The sequence below is a fragment of the Tamandua tetradactyla genome, chromosome 2 (assembly GCF_023851605.1).
Source record: "Tamandua tetradactyla isolate mTamTet1 chromosome 2, mTamTet1.pri, whole genome shotgun sequence".
Taxonomy (NCBI): Eukaryota; Metazoa; Chordata; class Mammalia; order Pilosa; family Myrmecophagidae; genus Tamandua; species Tamandua tetradactyla.
Genome location: NC_135328.1, coordinates 130,476,306 through 130,494,839, shown reverse-complemented (window position 1 = coordinate 130,494,839; position 18,534 = coordinate 130,476,306). Strand labels below are relative to the sequence as shown.

Genomic DNA, 18,534 nt, shown 5'->3' with positions numbered 1-18,534 from the left:
GCAAGAAATTCTAGCTAGAGCAATCAGGCAGGACAAAGAAATAAAAAGGATCCAAATTGGAAAGGAAGACGTAAAACTTTCATTATTTGCAGATATATAGCAAAGTCACTTGAGCTAATAATCAAATTTCACAAGGTGGTGGGATATGAAATTAATGTGCAAAAATCAATAACGTTTCTATACACAAGCAATGACCTAACTGAGTCAGTTAAGGAAAAAATTCCATTCAAAATAGTAACTAAAAGAATCAAGTACTTAGGAACAAACTTAACTAGAGATGTAAAGGACTTGTACATTAAAAGCTACATGACATTGCTAAAAAAAAAAAATCAAAGGAAATCTAAATAGGTGGAAATACAGCCCCTGCTAATGGATAGGAAGTTTAAATATAGTTAAGATGTCAATTCTACCCAAATTGATCTACAGATTCAATGCAATACCAATCAAAATTCCAACAACTTATTTTGATGACTTGGAAAAGCTAGTTACCAAATTCATAAGGAAGGGAAAGAGATGCCGAATAGCTAACAACATCCTAAAAAAAGAACAAAATAGGAGGATTATCACTTCCTGACTTTTACTATAAAGCCACAGTGGTCGAAATAGCATGGTACTGGCACAAAGACAGAAGTATTGACCAATGGAATTGAATTGAGAGTGCAGAAACAGACCACCAAATCTATGGTCAACTGATTTTTGACAAGATAAATGGGAGCTCCTCAAAATCATGCTTCTGGCACCTCAAAAGACTATGTCAACAAGGTGAAGAGGCAGCCAACTCAATGTGACAAAATATTTGAAAGTCATATTGGGCAAAGTTTTGATATCCTGCATACATAAAGAAATCATACAACTCAACAACAAAAGAACAACCAGCCCAATTATAAATGGGCTAAAGATATAAATAGGCATTTTTCTGAAGAGCAAATACAGATGACTCAAAAGCACATGAAGGGATGTTCATTTTCATTAGCTATAAGGGAAATGCAGATCAAGACTACAATGAAATACCACCTCACACCTCTAAGAATGGTTGCTATTAAGCAAACAGGAAATTATAAATGTTGGAGAGGATGTGGAGGAATTGGGACACTTATGCTCTGCTGGTGGGAATGTGTAATGGTACACCCACTATGGAAGACAGTTTGACTGTTCCTTAGGAAACTAAATATCAAGTTGCTCTATGCCCAAGCAATAGCACTACTTGGTATATACCCAGAAGAGCTGAAAGTAATGACACAAGTAGACATTTGCACACCGATGTTCATAGCAATATTATTCACAATTGCCAAATGATGGAAACAAACCAAATGCCCATCAATATCGGGTGCGGATGAGACAGAGGTCACATGCTCGCTGCAGAGCTATAGCAAAGCTGTCTCTGTGGGAATAGGCACCTGATGTCCTGAAAAGACTAAAGTGTCGCAAAGTTGCTTGAGTCTGGGGTGGAAGGAGGCCTTGGGAAACTTACAACTTTTGACTCATCTGGGCACAGGGAAGCAGATGTTTCAGCCCCTGCTTCCTCCTTCCCTGTTCTTAATTTTTTTTTTTAATTTTTTTTTATTAATCAAAAAAAAAGAAAAGAAATTAACACAACTCTTAGAAATCATTCCATTCTACACATGCACTCAGTAATTCTTAGTATCATCACATAGATGTATGATCATCATTTCTTAGTACATTTGCATCGATTTAGGAAAAGAACTAGCAAAACAACAGAAAAAGATATAGAATGTTAATATAGAGATGAGAATTAAGATAATAATACTAATAAAAAATATATATATAAAAAGGAAAAAGAAAAAAACAAAAACAAAAGATACAAACAAACAAACAAAAAACTATATTTCAGGTGCAGCTTCATTCAGTGTTCCAACATAGTTACATTACACTTAGGTATTATTGTGCTGTCCATTTTTGAGTTTTTGTATCTAGTCCTGTTGCACAATCTGTATCCCTTCAGCTCCAATTACCCATTATCTTACCCTGTTTCTAACTCCTGCTGGTCTCTGTTACCAATGATATATTCCAAGCTGATTCTCGAATGTCGGTTCACATCAGTGGGACCATACAGTATTTGTCCTTTAGTTTTTGGCTAGACTCACTCAGCATAATGTTCTCTAGGTCCATCCATGTTATTACATGCTTCATAAGTTTAGTCTGTCTTAAAGCTGCATAATATTCCATCGTAGGTATACGCCACAGTTTGTTTAGCCACTCGTCTGTTGATGGACATTTTGGCTGTTTCCATCTCTTTGCAATTGTAGATAATGCTGCTATAAACACTGGTGTGCAAATGTCCGTCTGTGTCTTTGCCCTTAAGTCCTTTGAGTAGATACCTAGCAGTGGTATTGCTGGGTCGTAATCCATTCTGCCAGACTATGTCTTTTGATTGGGAAATTCAGTCCATTACCTTTTAGTGTTATTACTGTTTGGATAATATTTTCCTCTACCATTTTGGCTTTTGTATTATATATATCATATCTGATTTTCCTTCTTTCTACACTTTACTCCATATCTCTCTCTTCTGTCTTTTCGTATCTGACTCGAGTGCTCCCTTTAGTATTTCTTGCAGAGCTGGTCTCTTCGTCACAAATTCTCTCAGTGACTTTTTGTCTATAAATGTTTTAATTTCTCCTTCATTTTTGAAGGACAACTTTGCTGGATATAGAAGTCTTGGTTGGCAGTTTTTCTCTTTTAGTAATTTAAATATATCATCCCACTGTCTTCTAGCTTCCATGGTTTCTGCTGAGAAATCTACACATAGTCTTATTGGGTTTCCCTTGTATGTGACAGATTGTTTTTCTCTTGCTGCTTTCAAGATCCTCTCTTTCTCTTTGACCTCTGACATTCTAACTAGTAAGTGTCTTGGAGAACGCCTATTTGGGTCTATTCTCTTTGGGGTGCGCTGTACTTCTTGGATCTGTAAATTTAGGTCTTTCATAAGAGTTGGGAAATTTTCAGTGATAATTTCTTCCATTAGTTTTTCTCCTCCTTTTCCCTTCTCTTCTCCTTCTGGGACCCCCACAACACGTATATTTGTGCGCTTCATATTGTCATTCAGTTCCCTGATCCCCTGCTCAAGTTTTTCCATTCTTTTCCCTATAGTTTCTGTTTCTTTTTGGAATTCAGATGTTCCATCCTTCAGTTCACTAATTGTAGCTTCTGTCTCTTTAGATCTACCATTGTAGGTATCCATTGTTTTTTCCATTTTTTCTTCTTTGTCCTTCACTCCCATAAGTTCTGTGATTTGTTTTTTCAGATTTTCTATTTCTTCTTTTTGTTCAGCCCATGTCTTCTTCATGTCCTCCCTCAATTTATTGATTTGGTTTTTGAAGAGTTTTTCCATTTCTGTTCGTATATTCAGCATTAGTTGTCTCAGCTCCTGTATCTCATTTGAACTATTGGTTTGTTCCTTTGACTGGGCCATATCTTCAATTTTCCGAGCATCATCCATTATTTTCTGCTGGTGTCTGGGCATTTGATCAGATTTCCCTGGTTGTGGGACCCGGCTGGTTGAAAGGTTTTTCTGTGTAATCTCTGGGCTCTGTTTCTCTTTTCCTGCCCAGTAGGTGGCGCTCGTCTGTCTGCGGGTCCCGAATCTCGCAGTCGGCCTGGGAAACCGCGCGCGTGGAGGGGGGGTCGCCGGCCGCCGCGGCTTGGGGAAGTGCCGGTCCAAATTGCCCAGCTGGCCCGAGACATCAAGCGTGGCGGGAGGGCCCCGCTATCCAATGTTCCCAGTCAGACCGGGAAGCCACGTGCGTGGAGGGGACCCCAGTCACCAGCCGCCCCGGCCGGGAAAACGTGCGCCCCTCGGGTATCTCAACGCAGCGGATTCTCCCTGCCCGTTCAGCCGTTCCAGAATGGGGTACGCTGTCTTTTTGGTCTCTGTCGTGGCTCCGGGAGCTGTTTCGTATTGTTTCTGTTTCTTTAGTTGCTTTTCTGGAGGAGGAACTAAGACCCGCGTGTCTTACTAAGCCGCCATCTTCTCCGGAAGTCCCTTCCCTGTTCTTTAGTTACACTTTTGTTACTTTCTTTACCTTGCAGACCTATAAAATAAACAGTGCTGAACCTCTCTGAGTCTCCATCAGAGCTCAGAGTCCCACCTGGTCCCAGCTTTAACTATATCTTGGTCTCTTGTCTTTCTTTATTAATTCCCTGTCACCTCCTTCAGTCCTGACACTGAGCTGTGCTGATCTCGGCACATCAACAGACCAGTGGATTAACAAAATGTGGTATATATATATATACGATGGACTATTATGCTGCAGTAAGACGAAATGACGTCTTGAAGCACATTATAAGATGGATGAGCCTTGAGGACATAATGTTGACTGAAATAAGTCAGAGACAAAAAGATAGATACTGTATGAGCCCACTTTTATGACCATGGTAAAGGTGAAATCAGAGGCTTATACTACAGAATATAGGGTACAAGATCAACACATAAAAATCAGTTGTGTTCCTATACATTAGTAATGAACAAACTGAAGAGGAAATTAAGAAAACAATTCCATCTATAATAACATCTAAAAGAATAAAATAGATATCTAAGAATCAATTTAACCAATGAAATAAAAGACTTGTACACTGAAAACTACAAAAATTGCTGAAAGAAATTAAAGAAGCTCTAAATAAATGGCAAGGTATCCCATGTTCATCAATTAGAAGAATAAATATTAAGATGTCAATATTAAACAAAGTTATGCACAGATTCAATGCACTCCCTATTAAAATTCAAACAGCCTTTTTTGCAGAAATGGAAAAACTGACCCTCAAATTCATATGGAACTTCAAGGGGCCCTGAATATCCAAAACTACTTTGAAAAAAGAACAAAACAAACACATCCTGATTTCAAAGTGTACAATAAAGCTACTAATACCAAAACAGCATGGAATTGGCATAATGATAAATAAATAGAGCAATGAAACAGAATTGAAAGTCCAGAAATAGACCCACACATGTATGGCCAATTGATTTTCAACAAAGGTGCTAAGTACATGCAATGGATAAAGAAGAGTCTCTTGAATAAATGGTGCTGGGAAATCTGGGTCTCATGTGCAAAACAATGAAGTTAGATGAACTTTTACAATGCAACAGCAAAAAGACAAATAACCCAATTAAAAACCTGTGCAAAATACTTGAATAGACATTTCTCCAAAGAAGATAGACAAATGGTCAATAAGCACATGAAAAGATGTTCAACATCATTAGCCACTATGCACATGAAAATCAAAACCACAATGACAGACCACTTCATACTCAGAAGGATGGCTATTATTAAGAAAACCACATGACAAAATAAAAGATTTGGAGAGGATGAAGATAAATTCAAACTCTAGTGCATTGCTGGTTGGAATTTAAGATGGTGCAGCCTCTGGGTAAAGCGATATGGTGGTTACTCAAAACATTAAGTGTAGTATTACCATTTGTGGTGGTGAAGTTCAAGGGTCAGCTTGGCCAGGTTATGGTGTCTGCTTGTTTGGTCAAGCAAGCACTGTCTGACTGGTACTGTGAAGACATATCATAGACTTAAATCATCAGTAAGTTGGCTACATCTTGGCCGATGACATCTACAATCAACTGAGGAGACTGCCTTCAACAATGAGAGCAGTCTCATCCAATCAGTTGAAGACTTTACAAGGAGAAGTGATGACTTAAGCAGTCAGAAGAGAGAATTTCCGTCTCTAGTTCAGCTAGCCAGCTTCTTTGGGGAATTCATCAAAAACTTTCATCAGCGTTCCCGGCTTGTGGCCTACCGTATAAAATTTGGACATATCCATCTCTACAGTTATGTGAGACAATTCTTTTAAAAATTTCATAATATTTACATGTTTCTTCTGTGTGACTAATACACCATCTAACCTGGCAGTCCCACTTCTAGGTATGTACCCAAAGAAAGTGAAAATAAGGTCTCAAACAGATATTTACTTGTACACCAATATTTACTGGAGCATTATTCACAATAGCCAAAAGCTGGAAATAACCCATCAATAAATTAACTGATAAACAAAATGTGGTACCTACAGGCACTGGTTCTTCAGTTGTAAGAAGGAATGAAGTTATGAGATATGCTGCAACATGGAAGAATATTGAAAATATTGTGCTCTGTGAAATAAGCAAGGCACATCAGGACAAATGATGTATGATGTTAATATAAGAGATGATTGGAAATAGCAAATCTGCAGAGACAGAAAGCAGATTAGAGGTTACCAGGGGATGGGAGGAGGTAGAAGGGAGAATGTATGTTTAGGAAATTTAAAAAGTGTCATGAAGTTTTTTAAAAAATTGCTCTGGGAAAGAGCCTGTTAAGAGGATGAAATAACATTTGCAAACCTCATATCCAACAAAGAACTAGTATCTAGACTATATAAAGACCTCTCAAAATTCAACTGTAAAAGAACAATCCAAAAGAAAATTTTCCCCAAAGGAATTTACAGATGACAATAAGCACATGTAAAGATGCTCAACATCATTAACCATTAGGGAATCACAAAATCATGATCTGTTACTATACAGCAATCAGAACCGCTAAAACAAAAAATCCTGACAATCCCAAATGCTGGCAAGGATGTAGAGAAACTGGATCAAACTGGTGGGAATGTAAAATGGTGCAATCACTCTGGAAAATAGTTTGGCAGTTTCATGCAACCTAGCAAGTATGCCTCTGGGCACTTACCCAGAAAAATAAAAACTTACATCCACACAAAATCCCTTACTCAAGTGTTTATAGCAGCTTTACAGTAATAGCCAAGAAATGAAAATAACCCCAAAATCCTTCAGCAGGTGAACTGTTAAACAAACTGTGGTCCATTAGACCATGGAACACTTCTCAGTGATTTAAAGGAACTAACTGTTGCTACTTGACAATATTCTCCATAAAGACAGACAATCTCAAACAATCGCAGGCTGTCTTGCTGCAGGCAGAGGGTAAGCTGGGTGGTTTGGGGAAGCAGCCCTGGCAGGAGGAGGAAGGCGCAGGACTTGGTGAGCGCAGAGGCTAGAAGATGCTGCTGTCCATGGTGCTCCACACACACTCCACGCGCTGCGTGCTGCTCCACACTCCACGCGCTACGTGCTGCTCCACACACGCTCCACGCGCTGCGTGCTGCTCCACACACGCTCCACGCGCTGCGTGCTGCTCCACACACGCTCCACGCGCTGCGTGCTGCTCCACACACGCTCCACGCGCTACAGGCTGCTCCACACATGCTCCACGCGCTACAGGCTGCTCCACACACGCTCCACGCGCTACAGGCTGCTCCACACATGCTCCATGCGCTATGTGCTGCTGGCCACCATGCTCATGGGCACGGCTCCCACCTACGTCCTGGTCTGGGGGGCCTGAAGGCTGCTCTCCTCCTTGCTGCCCTCCCGCATCTATCACGCGGTGGACGATGGGCTCTACTACATCCATCAGAGCAAGGTGCTCCTCTTCTTCGAGAACTACACCGGGGTGCAGATATTGCTATATGGGGATTTTCAAAAAAATAAAGAAAATTTGTTTATCCAATCATCAAAGCACAGTTGACTGGATTATTGCTGATAGTTTGGTCATCAGACAGAATGCTCTTGGACATGTGCACTACATGCTGAAAGATGGGTTAACGTGGCTTCCATTGTATGGGTGTTATTTTCCTCAGCATGGAGAATCTATATAAAGCGAAGTGCCCAATTTTTTTTTCTCCTTTGCATATTTTTTAAGTTAATTTTTAAATTTCTAAAAAAATTTATAGTAACAAACACACATTCTTAACTTAGGATCATTCCGTTCTACATATATAATCAGTGATTCACAATATCATCACATAGTTGCATATTCATTATCATGATCATTTCTTAGAACATTTGCATCAATTCAGAAAAAGAAATAAAAAGACAACAGAAAAAAAATTATACATACCATACCCTTTACCCCTTCCTTTCATTGATCACTAGCATTTCAATCTAAATTTATTTTAACATTTTTCTCCCTATTATTTATTTTTATTCCATATGTTCTACTCGTCTGTTGACAAGGCAGATAAAAGGAGCATCAGACACAAGGTTTTCACAATCACACAGTCACACTGTGAAAGCTGTATCATTGTTCAGTCATCTTCAAGAAACATGGCTACTGGAACACAGCTCCACATTGCAGGCGAAGTGCCAAATTTAATGAAAAACAAATCGCAGAGCTGCATGAACTCAGGAAATCCAATGTTTCTTATGATTTTTCCAGAGGGAACAAGTTATAATCCAGAACTGACAACAGTCATTTCAGTTAGTCAAACATTTGCTACTCAAGAAGGCCTTGCCCCTTGTCCATCAACTCATACTAATCCATGTCCATCAACTCATGAATGGACAAACAAAATGTGGTCTATGCATACAATGGAATATTATTCAGCCCTAAAAAGGAACAAAGTCCTGATACAGGCAACAACATGGAGGAACTTTAAAGACATCATGTTGACTGAATAAGCCAGACACAAAAGGACAAAATGTTATGATCACACTGATTTGAAACAATTAGAAAAAGCAAAGTCAGAGTCAGAATCTAGAATATAGGTTACCAGGGGACGGGGTGAGGATAAAAAAAAAAAAAAAGAAGGCCTTGCAGTGTTGAAACGGGCTGACACCAAGAGTAAAGGAGTAAAAGTAAATGCATGTTGCTTTTGAGTCTGTGAAAAGTTATTTAGATGCAATTCATGATGTGACAGTGGCTTATGGACTATGGATGATAAAGGGCAGTGAAAAGAAGCACCATTCATGACTGAATTTCTCTGAAAAGAATGTCCCAAATTTTCACATTCACTTTGACCGAAAAGACAAAAAAGATGTCCCAGAAGAACCGGCATATATGAGAAGATGGCTTCATGAATGTTTTGAAATAAAAGATAAATTGCGTATAGAATTCTATGATTCAGTGGATCCAGAAAGAAGAAACAAATCTCCCAGGAAAAGTGTTAATTCCAAATTAAATCTCAAGAAGACTTTTCCATCTTTATTGATTTAAGTGGTTTGACTGCTGGTATGCTTATGACAGAGGCTGAAAGGAAACTATATGTAAAAACATGGATATATGGAACCTTAATTGGCTGCTTATGGGTTAGTATTAAAGCATAAATAAGGAACTGTCTCCAGTCAGTGGAATGTGCTACATTGTCTATTATTGGCAACTGACATTACTTCAGTTTGTTCCTGAATTTAATAACTGTAAATAAAGCCTTGGTCATTGAACTTTGGATAATTTAGAATTGTGACTAAAGCCCATATGCAATGGGTCTCTAACAAACCTATGGCTTACAAGTTTTATAACCAAAATTGCTGGAAAGATAAAAGCTAATTGGAGTTCATGCTAAATCTTTGCGTTTTCCATGAGCTAATGTCAACTGCAGATTATTAGGACTGTATGAATTGTTGTTATATAATTTAGGTGGCTAATTTGCAGTATATTTCACTGTATTTGTTATTTTCAATTTTTTGCCACTTGACTGGTCCCAAACTCTTATCACTAAGGAATTTAGTATTTTGTGACTATGTAATATTTTGCTTTTTGCTGAGTTTCTCCAAGTCAATCAAAGAAATTGTATTTAAGTATTGAACTATTCAAGGAAAGAGGCAAACAGTGTTCACGGGGAAGAAAATGTTTAGTGCATGTTTTTATTGTATTGCATTATTAGCTGATTTCACTTTGTATTTGCAAAATAATGAACATTTCTAGTATTTATTGAAACAGCTTAATTTGCACACCCTGTATGCTACACAAAAGAATGTATAAAATACGAGAATTAAGTTTTAGTTAAAATTTGTGACTCTGAATTGTAGCAGAACTTTAAATTACCCAGCATTTTGAAGATTTTAGCTAAGCTATTAGTACTTTGCAATATTTGTGCCATAAGTACTGGAGAAGATTAAGGTTTTTTATTTTTTATCTGAATACAATCAGTGTGAACTTTATTGGACCCTGAGTCCAGAGACCTTTGAGGTAGTAGAGGCCGCAAATGTTCCTACTAGATTTACTAGCATGTGCCTTTTGCCTATTACTCTTATTTAGCAAAATATTTAATCTAAAAATTATTTTTATGTTATCATGGTAGATTTCCATAGTATTCTACTCCTTTTCATTTGTATCAAATTAAGTGGTGCTACTCAATGGTTTATAGAGTAGACTTGCAGTGAAGAAATGCATAGCCAACCAGTATTTGTCCTGTTATAAAGTTGAATTCTTTAAGCCCTTAAAAGCATTTTGCATTTATCTCACTTCAAGAAATTCACTGTCCTCAAGTTAGGGGAGATATGGATTTAATTCATCAGCACTGAGTGAATTTATTTTTCATTAGTTTTAATGAGCCTACATGATTACTATGTATCACCTCAAAATGAGAGTTATGCTCCAAAAACCAAGTTACACAATTTTCAGTAGTGGAACAATAGATCCCATGATACCATGGAAGAAAAGCTTTTTTGTTTTTTTTAATGTGTGATCTGCTCTTACTTTATTTTATAATTTAAACATGTCTACCAATCCTTGAAGATAACGTTTCTGCTTACTGCTAACGGATTTTTGTTGCAAAATTGTTATATTAGTGATAGATGAAATATACCAATTGAATCACGATAAAAAGAAAAAGATAAAGGAAACTTTAAAGATAAAAAGTACCCCTTATCTTTCTGTGTTAGACAACTACAAAACAAGAGAGATTTCAAGCAGTACCTTTGAAAAGCTGTGTGTGTGAATTAGTATGCACATATTCTTATGTATATATGTACATATTTGTGTGCATACATATTCCCACAGATGAAAACTGGTTTAATTATGAATGGGGACATAAGTAAAACTTTTGCAAAGTGCTCTCATGCTGAATTGTACTTTTTTCTTACCTGTAGAGTGAAATTAAAATAAATCCCAAGTCTTTGTTAAATATAATTTTTAACAGTCCTAAAGTTACAAACTCTTTCTAATTAGAGCAAAATAAATAAAAGTTTTGTAGCTTATTTTGAACATCATGGGTTTGTTCCCACTTTAAATTTTAAGAAGCAATGCCAATTACGTGAATTATAAGTGATTTTAAGAAGGCAAAGTGACCTGCATTAAAATCACCTCGAGATTGTGTTTCTTCTGTTTATATTGGTGTTTGTTTCACAAAAGATCTGTACAGTATTTGTTAGTTTTTAAAAAAAATGTACAAAAGCTTTGGAAAGCTAGAAGCTTTTTATTAACATGCACTGATCCTGACTTGAATTATTATTTATAAAATTAAGAGCCCTATGTCTACTTGCAAACCTTTTCCACACAATATGACCTAAGTTTGGTTTGTATTATTATTGTTTACTTACACCTTAGCTACTAATTAGCTTTTTTTTTTCTAACAAGGCCATCAATGTGTATGCTTTTATGCTTTATTTAGAAAAAGGCTACGTTTGGAGGGAAATTTAAAAAAATAAAATCTTTCGCTGTCAAAAAAAAAAGAGCATACACTATGCCATTCTCAAAGTGACACAATTATAGGGATGAAGAACAGATTGGGGGCGAGCAGTGAGCAGAGATACGATGAGTGCGACTCGCAGCTTCGTGGTTAGGGAACAGTGCTGAGTCCCACAGACCACACGCATGATAAAACAGCCCAGAAACACACATGCAAACGTGAGCGGGACCATGGGGGCCAAAGGTCAGTGACAGTACCGCTGTCTATGATGGAAGACACTACCCTGGGGGTACTGGCCGAAGAGTATGTGGACCCCACTATACTACTGTTGCAACTTCCCACGAGTCTACAATTATTTCAAGATAAAAAGTTAAAAACAGAAAAGGGAATGAGCTTACAAAAAACATGTCCTGTTTGGGTTTCCTGGCTGCTAAAACAAATGCAATGGGTTGGCTTAAATACCGGAAATGTACAGGCTCACAGTCTGCAGGCTAGAAGTACTAACAACAAGTCATCTCCAAGATGACACTTCCTGAGGTCTGGGAGTTCAGGGCAGGCTGCTGAAGACCCTTGGTCCTGGGCTCCTCCGTCACAGCCATGCCCATGGCGGCCTCTCCCAGGTCTCTGGGTTCCGTGGCCTTCCGGCACCTTTCTATCTTTTTCTCTCTCTTTGGGGCCGTCCCTGTGAAGCCTTCAGCGGTGGGATTAAGCCTGTTCTGATTCAGCTGGGCACACCTTAGCTGGAGTCACCACATCAAAAGGTCCCCTTAGGAGGTCACACCCACAGGAGAGATTGAGTTATGGTCTTCTGGGGTCCAGAGCGCCAAGCCTCCATGTCCCTAATGTACAACTTGAAGACGCCTTTGGACACACTTGATAATTCAGATATTGTCAATGGGAAATGAGAGGTTTTCATTTGCCATGAGATAAAGATCAAGATGATCCAGCAGGGAAAATTAACACTTCGTTTGTTTTTTAGCATGGGCAGGCCCCGGAAATTGAACCCGGGTCTCCGGCATGGCAGGCGAGAACTCTGCCTGCTGAGCCATCGTCGCACTGAACCACACTATGTGTTTTAAACTTTCATTTTTAGAATAACTTCTAAATATTACATATTTGTAGTTGTACCTTTACATTTCTAAGATCACCTTTATCTGGCACTAATCTTGTGTTAATGTTCCTTTCTTTTAACATTTTCTATTATCATATGTCTGACTGGGTTCACAGCATTTTCATATAGTATTGAAATAGGACTCTTGCCACAACATATTGCTTCATGAAATTAATAAACCATGCTTTGCATTTGTTATTACATCATTTTTTAGAGTTGACCTCTGAAGTCTTCAATATAATCCTATCACAGAAAAAAAAAAACTAATCTATTATTTTGGTTGCTCAGACTTACATAAAACACAAAGTGTTAGGAAAAATACAAAATACCTTATGATTTGGAGAATTCCCAAGAATTCTCAGGAATTTCCAGTTTCTTGTTCTTGTACCCCAAAGTTTAATAGCTGTGCAGGGAATCTGGGAACACTACCCAGCCTTTCAGTCCCATGTAATCCTGCCAGCTCGTGTGGCCAGGCTCTGCCTCCCACCCATTTCCCCTCAAGCAGGAACTCTCCTGGCCTGCTAGTGTGCATGTGAAAGAACAGACACATTGGGAGGAGGGTGTGCAGTGTTACACATCCTCCTAAGGAAACAGGAGGCTGCCCCGTTAGGAATCCCCAAAGTCGCATGGATTTAGAAGTTGCTTAAATGTATTCCCCAGAGCCGCGCACCAAGAGAAATGCTCCCCCAGGCCAGAAGCACTCAAGGACAAACTCTCAGGAATCTCACAGCTCTGCTGGGTGTGGGAGTGGCAGGGCGACTGTGTGGTCACTGCCAGTTCCCGCAGCTCTGTGCGTTTGCAGTGAGGCGAGTCTTCACGAAGGGCGTGGGGCGGGGGGAGGCGGGGAGAGGGACTGATGCTCACCGATGGCGCTGAGGGCATGCTTGAGCTCCAAGGCGAAGGCGGTGAGGGGCACATCCTCAGACACTGGCATGATGGCCACCGTGGACAGGTTGCTGGCCGTGCTCCCCGAGTCCCGCTTGCTGCCTGCAGGGTGCAGCCCGAGCGCATGGCCTGGGGAGCAGGGAGACAAGCGTGAGAGCCCCACCCTTGCCGTGTTCCCCCCACAGCAAGACGGCAGGCACATGGCAGGGCTGCGACAGCTGCTAGATGTTTCTAGACGGCACATGGCATGAGCCACTGGACCTGCTGTTCCAAATACTGCAGGTTAAAACCTTCATTGTTAATTTTATAACCTGGAGGAAAAATACCCATCTAACAAACTAACAAATTGACAACATGACAAAGACAATCCAAATGCCCCTCACAGGAGATCCAGCCATCTCTCTTCCAGGTCTGGATTTTACTTGTTTTTCCGACTTCTTTTTTCTGGGAATGCTCTTCAATTCTGTCTTTCCCACTGACTTCAGAAGATGTCAGCTCTTTCATTTCAGGTAGACCCAAAGGGGGCTTTACTGCTACCTTCCTGGTATAGTGGATCCTTACCCTCTGGGAACAGTACAAATTATAGCCGAGCACCAGGACATAGCATAGAGCAGCTATCAGAAGTCTTTGAAGGGTGACTTTTTCATCGGTTTCAAGAGTGTTTCTGGTTAGGGGCCTCGGGGCTCAAGGGAAGATCTGGTGTAGGTCCCTGGGTCAAGTTTTGCCTCCCACAGAGCTTGGCCTGGGCCCTGTAGCAGCCCACATCCCAGAACTGCCAAGGGGAATAGACAAAAAAGCCCCAGAACAGAGCCTTTTGACTTCACCCACTCTGATAATACCACAAGAGAAGCAGTGTCCCCATCCCCCACTTTTTTGGCACTGAACAAACACTAGCGGGAAGCAGGGCTCCCACCTCCTCATCAGGAGCTGCCACCAGGGAAAATGGGGACACAGCCCCCCACCACCTCCCTTTCCAACTGGAGGGTGGGGAGGATCACAGAAAGGTGGGGACTGGAGAAAGGAGCTCTTCAAAGGCTCTGAGAACTGCGCTGCAGTGTAGAATTCAAGCCAGGCTTCAAATTTACCTCTGGATAGCACACACAGGACGGATCAGAATGATAACACAGAGATCTTGAAAAGAATATTAAAACCACAGCCCAGCATCAAGGGACTGAGAGAACCTTTTCGACCGAAAGGGGGGAAAGAGAAATGAGACAAAATAAAGTGTCAATGGCTGAGAGAGTCCAGAGTCGAGAGGTTATCCTGGAGGTTATTCTTACACGTTAAGTAGATATCACCTCATTATTCAAGATGTAATGGAGAGGCTGGAGGGAACTGCCTGAAAATGTAGAGCTGTGCTTCCAGTAGCCATGTTTCTTGAAGATGATTGTATAATGATATAGCTTTCACAATGTGACTGTATGATTGTGAAAACCTTGTGTCTGATGCTCCTTTTATCTATCTTATTGACAGACGAGTAAAACATATGGATTAAAAATAAATAAGTAATAGGGGGAACAAATGTTAAAATAAATTTAGTAGACTGAAATGCTAGTGACCAATGAAAGGAAGGAGTAAGGGGGATGGTGTGCATGAATTTTTTTCTGTTTTCTTTTCATTTCTTTTGCTGAATTGATACAAATGTTCTAACAAATGATCATGATGATGAATATACAACTATGTGATGATACTGTGAGTTATTGATCATATATGAAGAATGGAATTATCATATGGTAAGAATGTTTGTGTTTGTATAATGTTATGTTGAATAAGAAAAAATGCAAATAGTCTTGAGACTGGGGGAATTAAATAACATCTAACTGTCAAATTTCAGTTAGGCCAGAATGATCAAAATAGGAATGTTTGCATTTGCTTGGTGTTTTCTGGTCTTTAAAAAAATAAAAGAAAAAAAAATTTCAGTTAGGCAAGAGAAAAACTGTCCTTGAGACCTATGGAAAAGTTTTCCTGCATTTATGCTTAGGCCAAATAAAACAATTATATATTTTCCAGTTTGAAGCTTCTGAAGTTGTTTGAAATTTTAAGATATTAAGGAAAAAAAGATTGTTTTTTAACTTCCAATAGAAAAAGGAGCATTATATCTATTAGATGTTGAAGATGGTAAAAAATGTAATTTTGTGTATAATGTAATTTTTATTTCAATAAACTATTTTTTTAAAAAATAAAACCACAGCCAACAAAAGTGGGTCAAGGTATGCTCTGTGAATACTTGTGAATAGTCTGCTAAAACAGAAGGTAAAATAGGAACACAAGTCTCATAACATAATACTCAAAACAAATACAAAATACTCAAAGTACTCAACATAACAAGCAGAAAAATCTCAACTTGAATGAGAAAGAACAATCCACAATCAACAACAACCACAGGTGTTGAAATTCCCTGACACGGACAATGACATCGCTATTATAAAATGCTGATACAAACAATAATGAACACTCCTGAAGCAAATGAAAATCAAAAGTCTTAACAAAGAAATAGAAAATATAAAGAAGAACCAAGTGGAAATTTCAGAACTGAAAAATACAGTAACTGAAGTAAAAACCTCAGTGGTTGAGCTTACTAGCAGAATGGAGATGTGAGGGAAGTCAGTGACTGTGAAGATAGATCAAAAGACCTATCAACCTAGAATTGTATATCCAATGAAAACATCCTCTAGGAATGAAGGTGAAATAAACACATTCTCAGATGAGAGAAAACAAAGTATTCATGGACAGCAGGTTTTCTCTAAAATAATTGCTAAAGGAAGTTCTTCAAACAGAAAGGAAATGATAGAGGGAACATGAAACATCAGGAACAAACAGCAACAAAAAGGGGAACTGCCTGGTAAAGGCAGCAGACCATTTTCCTCCTGAGTTCTTAAAACAGCGCTCATTTAAAAATAAATAAGTTTGAAAGAAAACATAATATTGCCTGGTGGGGGGTTTCAATGTATCTAGAGGTAATGTTTATGACAACCATATCAGAAAAGAAAAGAATAAAGTGACCTAAAGGAGGATTAGGTTTCTAGATTCCACATAAAGTGAAAGAGTTTTGAAATTAGTAGATTGTGACAAGTTAAGTTTGTACATTACACTCTCTAGAGGAACAACTGAAAACACTATATGAAAAGAAATACTGGACACCACAATTTATAAATAAAAATGGAATACTAAAAAAGGTTCAAGTAACCCAAAAGAAGACATGAAATGGGAAATAGAGTAATAAGGGAAAAAAGTGGAACAAACAGAAAACAATGAAGAGGCAAGTATAAATTATATATGCATATATAATTGAATTCCATGTAAATAATCTAATGCACAAATTAAAAGACAGAGTGTGTGAGAAAGGAAGAAAACACATGGCCCATCTATAAGTTCTCAAAGAAGCATCAAATATAAAGGTGCAAGTAGGTTAAAGCAAAATGACAAAAAAGGTGTATCATGTAAACGCTACTAGAAGAAAACTTAAGTGATTATATTAAGTCACGGTAAGTAAACTGCCAAACAAACCAAAGTACAAGGGGCTAAAGAGGTGCATTACATAAATATAAAAGCAAACAAACCCAAAGCAAGAAGAATGAAGAAAAAGTAAAGATAGAATAAATTAATGAAATTTAAAACTTAGAAAAGGAGAAAATCAATAAAAAGATCAATAGAACTGATAAATGGTAGGGAGAACTGACAAACTAAAAAAAAAGTCAACTTCAGTAACAAAAAAAGACCCTGCAGATATGAAGCTGGGAGAAGAGTACACAACAATTCTTTGTTTTGAAACTTCTGAGTCTAAAATTATTTCAAAATAAAAAGTTAAAAATCATGGTTCATAATAATAATAATAACCCCGACATTATTGTACCTATTTTTGCAGAAAACTTCTAAAATATTTACTATAACCTTATCACAAAAAGTGACTCCTGTTTATTATGGTTATTCGTCATTATTAATATGTATAGATACACATATATAGATAAAATACAACCAATATAAAGGTGTGTGAGCAGTTTACCTTCCCAGTGCAGTGGTTGCAGGGGAGAACACACTTTTCTAGCCTGGAGGCGGGGACAGTGCTGTAAAGGCTGCGAATCCACCTGCGTGCGTGTGGGCAGTGTCTGGTGCATGCTAAGTGACAACGTTGCACCTGCGCCTCTCGGGCTCTAAGGGGCCAGGGAGCACATACGGAGCACAGCAGCTGGCTGTCCTGAGGGGAGGGGCCGAGGCAGGAGCAGAGGCTGCGCCGGCCGCCCCGAGCCAGGGAGATAGAAGGCTGGGACAAGTCAGGGTGTTGGCCTCTCTGCAGCACTCAACACACCTCCTGCAAGAGCCTGGCCTCTGAGACAGCAGCAAGTTCAGATGCCAGCAAGGACGGCTGAGCCCAGAGTCAATGGTGGTGCCAGGGAAAACGCCTTCTTCTTCCACCCCAGAGCATGCTTGTCCTCTTCATTCTCTAACCATCCTGCAGTCAGGATTCAGAGCCACCCTGCCCTTCTCTTTTCCGAGGTCTCACCCTCCACTTCCCTTCTTTTTCTAGCTGATAAAAATAGAAGAGATTCTACGGTTCTTTCCACATGCAGTCGAGCTCTCCAGGCCGTCAAGACAATGTTTCAGTAAAGTTCTCCCCAATCTGTCAAATCCAACCCTGCCCCTCCCCCAGGACAGGGGGCAGGCTGGAGGTGCTCTGGGCACACCCCCGAGGGCGGGGGCCCATGCTGCCCCTGGGGACCCCTCCGGGCGGGTGCCTACCTGTGGTGGTGCCCTGCTGAAGGCTGCCCAGGATCTCCTCACCCAAGAGGTGGATCAGCCGAGTCACAACCTGGGGACAGAGGAAGGGCAAGGAACACAAAACCACACGTTAAACCAAGAAACGCTGGGAGTAGAGACCCCACAATATGTGGGACAATGACAGGATTGCCCCAGGGTCACCCTCCCGGGGCTTGGGAAGGGAAGGGGACAGGCTCCCTGTCCAGCCGAGGCCTTGGCATGCCGCGGGGGACCAGTACTGATGCCCCTGGGGATGGGGAAGATGGGGAGGCTGCGGGCGGCTCAGCTCAGCCCCCGGGGACCATGCAGACCACTGGGCTCAGCTGGAGGAATTGCACTGCGTACCTGCTGGTATTAAGGAACTACACTTT

At 39.8% G+C, this 18,534-nt stretch overlaps 1 protein-coding gene and 1 pseudogene across 9 annotated transcripts in view; one reads left to right on the top strand and one right to left on the bottom strand.

Annotated features, from left to right (window-relative positions):
- PNPLA7 (patatin like domain 7, lysophospholipase) overlaps positions 1 to 18,534 on the bottom strand; it is a 143,602-nt gene that overhangs the window by 22,093 nt on the left and 102,975 nt on the right. For all 9 annotated transcript variants that reach the window (XM_077148883.1, XM_077148886.1, XM_077148884.1 and 6 more), the window contains 2 exons: positions 18,146 to 18,215; positions 13,388 to 13,537 (listed from right to left, as the gene is read on the bottom strand). In XM_077148883.1, coding sequence (XP_077004998.1) covers positions 13,388 to 13,537; positions 18,146 to 18,215 — 220 coding nt within the window. The remainder of the gene's footprint in view (positions 1 to 13,387; positions 13,538 to 18,145; positions 18,216 to 18,534) is intronic.
- On the top strand, positions 8,610 to 9,536 carry LOC143654269 (1-acyl-sn-glycerol-3-phosphate acyltransferase epsilon pseudogene; annotated as a pseudogene).